The 3,764-nt window shown below is 62.2% G+C and overlaps 1 protein-coding gene across 1 annotated transcript; it reads left to right on the top strand.

Annotated features, from left to right (window-relative positions):
* The first annotated feature begins 1,076 nt into the window (after positions 1–1,076).
* On the top strand, positions 1,077–2,140 carry PPP1R3G (protein phosphatase 1 regulatory subunit 3G). Its single transcript, XM_040588061.1, has one exon. It carries the CDS (start codon positions 1,179–1,181, stop codon positions 2,040–2,042), a length of 864 nt encoding a protein of 287 aa, XP_040443995.1. The 5' UTR covers positions 1,077–1,178; the 3' UTR covers positions 2,043–2,140.
* The last annotated feature ends 1,624 nt before the right edge of the window (positions 2,141–3,764 follow it).

Here is a 3,764-nt window from a genome sequence, read left to right as displayed (position 1 = left end):
TATATTGCTTCAGAAAATACCGTGTTATTTGCATAGGCTTTTTGGCGCCTCTTACATGATAGAAAAAGGGAGGGAAGTTTAACAATGTAGCATTTTTGCAACCATCCGTGCAAATCAACCCCAGACAATAGCAGCAGCACGCACGAAGTATAAAATTAAGTTTGGAAAATTCTCAGATACAGATCTCTCCATACTAACAAAAGCACCTTGTTGTGAGGATGCTGTTTGCTGTACATCATGGTCAGAAAATAAAACCGAGGGGGCCTCTACTTCTTTTTATTTGTGGAAAAGGCAAAGCTTGTATTTTGTTTCTCTGCCTTGATTTCTTTTTAAGCAGGAATTTTGAAGACAGTGTGACCTTCGGGAAGGGTGCGTGTGCCCATGTGTGTGCCCCCTGAGCCTTTGGACTTGCTTTTCCACGAGCACCGCTGGTACCAAGCGGGGGTGAAAAATGGTGAAAGAGGTTTGCTCACACCTGTATCCCGCTTCGTGCCCTTTACCTGTGCGGTCTTGTCCTCGAGCTCAGGTCTCTAAGCTTTTTCTCTGCAGTCAGGGTGGGTGGAAACCGCTTATAAACGCCAAAGCCGGGGGCAGCTCGCAGGCTGCCGGGGGCGGACGGATGATGGCGAGCGCGGCACACGGGCGGCCCCGGCGCAGCCCCCGCCGCGGGAGCACGGCGGCCACCCCTCGGCGGTGCCGGCCCGGTGCGGGGCCACGGCCCGCTCGGCCCCGGCCCGCGGGGCTTCTCCCTCGGCTGCCTGCGACGCCCCGCTGCCGGCGAGAGCGCGGTGGCCGGCGCCTGCACTGCCGGGGCTCCGCTCGGGCGGCCCGGCACTCCGGGGGGGCGGGGGGCTCCCCGGCCGCCGCTCCCCGGCTCCCCGCGGGGCTCCCGGCGGCGTGGCTGCCGCTGTCCCCGCCGCGCCGCGGTAACGGCGGCCCCCGGCGGGCGGGAGGACGTGCGGGGCCGCCCGTCGCGGCCGCCGCCGCTTCCGTATTGCCCGGCCCGGGAGGTCCCGCCCCCGCCCGCGGCCGCCCCAGCCCCCGGGGAGGCTCCGGGCCCGGCGGGGGGGCGCGCCCCCCGCCCGGGGCCTGCGGCGGGGGCGCCGGATAAAGCGGTGCCGGCCCGTCCGCCTGCCGCCACAGGGGCGGCCGGGACGGGCCCAGCGGGGCGCCCCGCCATGGCGAGCCCCGCGCGGCCGCGGCAGGAGCTGGCGGCGGAGGAGCGGCGGCTCCGCGGCGCGGCCCCGACGGTGCCCCGCGACGCCAAGCGGGAGGCGGCGGGGGAGCGGCTGGTGCTGCTGGAGCTGAGCCGCGGCGGGCGGCCGCCGGCCCCCGGCCCCGGCGAGCGCCGGGAGGAGGGGGAGGAGGAGGAAGAGGAGGGGGAGGAGGAGGAAGCGGCGGCGGGCGAAGACTGTTGCGGCAAGTGCAAGAAGCGGGTGCAGTTCGCCGACTCGCTGGGGCTGAGCCTGGCCAGCGTCAAGCACTTCAGCGACGCCGAGGAGCCGCAGGTGCCGCCCGCCGCGCTGTGCCGCCTGCAGAGCCCGCCCGCCGAGGAGCGGGACCCGCCGCCGCCCGGCGCGGACCCGCCGCCGCCCGCCCTGCGCCTGGTGCCCGACTTCCCCGACGGCGGCGAGCCCAGCGCCGAGCGCCTGCGGCGGCAGCGCGTCTGCCTGGAGCGGCTGGGGCGGCCGGCGGCGCCCACCGACGTGCGGGGCACGGTGCGAGCGCTGGGCTGCCCCGGCCCCCGGGAGGTGACGGTGCGCTACACCTTCAACGAGTGGCTCTCCTTCGTGGACGTGCCGGCCGCCCCGCTGCCCCCCGACCCGCCGGCCGAGCGCTACAGCTTCACCCTGTGCGTGCCGCCCAGCCTGCGGGAGGGCTCGGCCCTGCACTTCGCCATCCGCTACCGCAGCCCTCAGGGCGAGTTCTGGGACAACAACGGCGGCCGCAACTACACGCTGCGGTGCTGCGGCTGCCCCGGGGCCGGGGCCGCGCCACCCCCCGCCGGCAGCCCGGCGCCCCCCGCCGCCCCCCGCTACTGACGGAGCCGCCGCCGGGCGGGGGGAGGCGGCCGCGGCCCCGCACCCGGGGGCCCGTCTCGGGAGGGCGGCAGCGGGCGCGCCGGGGCGCCGTTCCCGGTGCCGGTCCCTCGGCTTGGCCGGCTGAAGGTGGACGCGCGTAGGCTCGCACGGCTGCGGCTTCTGGAGTCGTGTTGCTTGGGTTTTTTTTTTTATTGTTTTGTTTTGTTTTTTGTTGTTGTTTGGTTTTTTTGTGGCGAGGGAACAAGGAGACTGAGTAGCGTGGGCTTGGCTTTTCCCCTCTTGAAGTGAATTTTTGAGGTCTTGGTTTGGGCTTGACTGCACTTCCCCGGTTAGTCAGAGATGTGCAGAGCACTTGTGTGAAAACTTAGCGGCGTGTTCGCTACAGATTTAACTTAGGATCCCCGTTTTCCCATTCTCACATCCCTTCCAAAGGCACGGCACTGCGGCAGCAGCGGTTCACTTCACCTTGTTTTGTTTTTACTATATTTTTTTTAGTTCAACGGACTCCGTAACAATACGATTCACTGTTGTGAGCACCTGTCAAACTCCTGACAGGCTTGCACGCCCGTTCCACCTTTGCCATGCCTGTGGCGGCTCCAAACAATGGGCAGGCTCTTTTGGGGCTGGATCTGGGGCCGGACTGGGGCTGCTCTGGTTTTTGTCGCTTAGCACACTTTGATCCCCCTCCCCGCCTTCCCCGGGCGTGCGTGTGTCGATCCCGTCTGGCTAATAGCAGCCAGCAGGGACTTCTGCAAAAATGTTTTTGCTCAAAATAGACTGGCGACTTCTTTTCACACAATTGACGAGTCTAAAACCAGGACAAAGGAGGAGTTAAAATATTTGCTGATGCTGGGTTTATCAGGAGAACTTCGGTAACACCTTTGAGTAATGTGCTGTGAAGTAAAAGGTGGTGTCTGTCTCACACGCAGTGCTGCATTTTCACATTTGGGGAGCAGCGACTGATTTGGATGACCTCGCTGAGGAGTGACGATGCGATGAAGAGAGGGTGTCCTCAGTAATGAATGAAAACAAGTGCCTTAGTTCAGCTCTCCTTATGTTACATTTTGCACCACACTTCTCAAGTATTTATGATTTATTCGGCTTACTTTGCTACATATTTTTCAGTATTTGTATGTTGCTGGGAAAGGGGTTTGTTGTGCACGCAGTTGGACTTCATAGCGCTGGACACTTGAAACGATTTCTACCGTCTTCGCTCTTGCATTGCAAGCCTAGAGGCTGACCACTACTGGTGTCCCGAGTCCTGAAACTTAAGCAAAAAGTACCAATGAAAATGGGTTTGTAAGAATAAAAAAAGCTTGAAAAAAAGTTAAAAAGCTCACCGTTACAAATCTTTTTTCTGTATAGCAAAACATAACGGGATAGTCCTTAGTTTTGCAGCCTGGTTGCACCCCTACCCTAACACGTGTGATGTGCAGAGGGGCTGAAGCTGCCGGTGTGTCTCGCCGTAGCCAGGGCTGTTGCCTGTCCGTAAGCAGCGTTCAGGGCTAAAGCTGAAAGTGACTGTCATCCTGGCAGGGCCCTGTAAGCCCACGACGCCCCGTACGCTCCCGTAACAGGCACCTGGTGCCGAGCTGCGACGTGAGGGAAGCTTTACTAGTGCGGGTGGAAAAGAGCCGGGTTTCAGTCAAGTTTTGTTCCGGCTGTTCTGCAGATTTGACTCTGATACAGTATCTCAAAATTTGGGTTAATCTTTTGGATGAG

This window comes from Falco naumanni, chromosome 3 (assembly GCF_017639655.2).
Source record: "Falco naumanni isolate bFalNau1 chromosome 3, bFalNau1.pat, whole genome shotgun sequence".
Classification (NCBI taxonomy): Eukaryota; Metazoa; Chordata; class Aves; order Falconiformes; family Falconidae; genus Falco; species Falco naumanni.
Note: the sequence above shows the minus strand (reverse complement) of the source record. Positions and strands in the feature narration are given on the sequence as shown.

Coding starts and splice junctions, on each gene's coding strand:
- PPP1R3G (XM_040588061.1), top strand. CDS start 1,179: ATGGCGAGCCCCGCGCGGCCGCGGCAGGAGCTGGCGGCGGAGGAGCGG.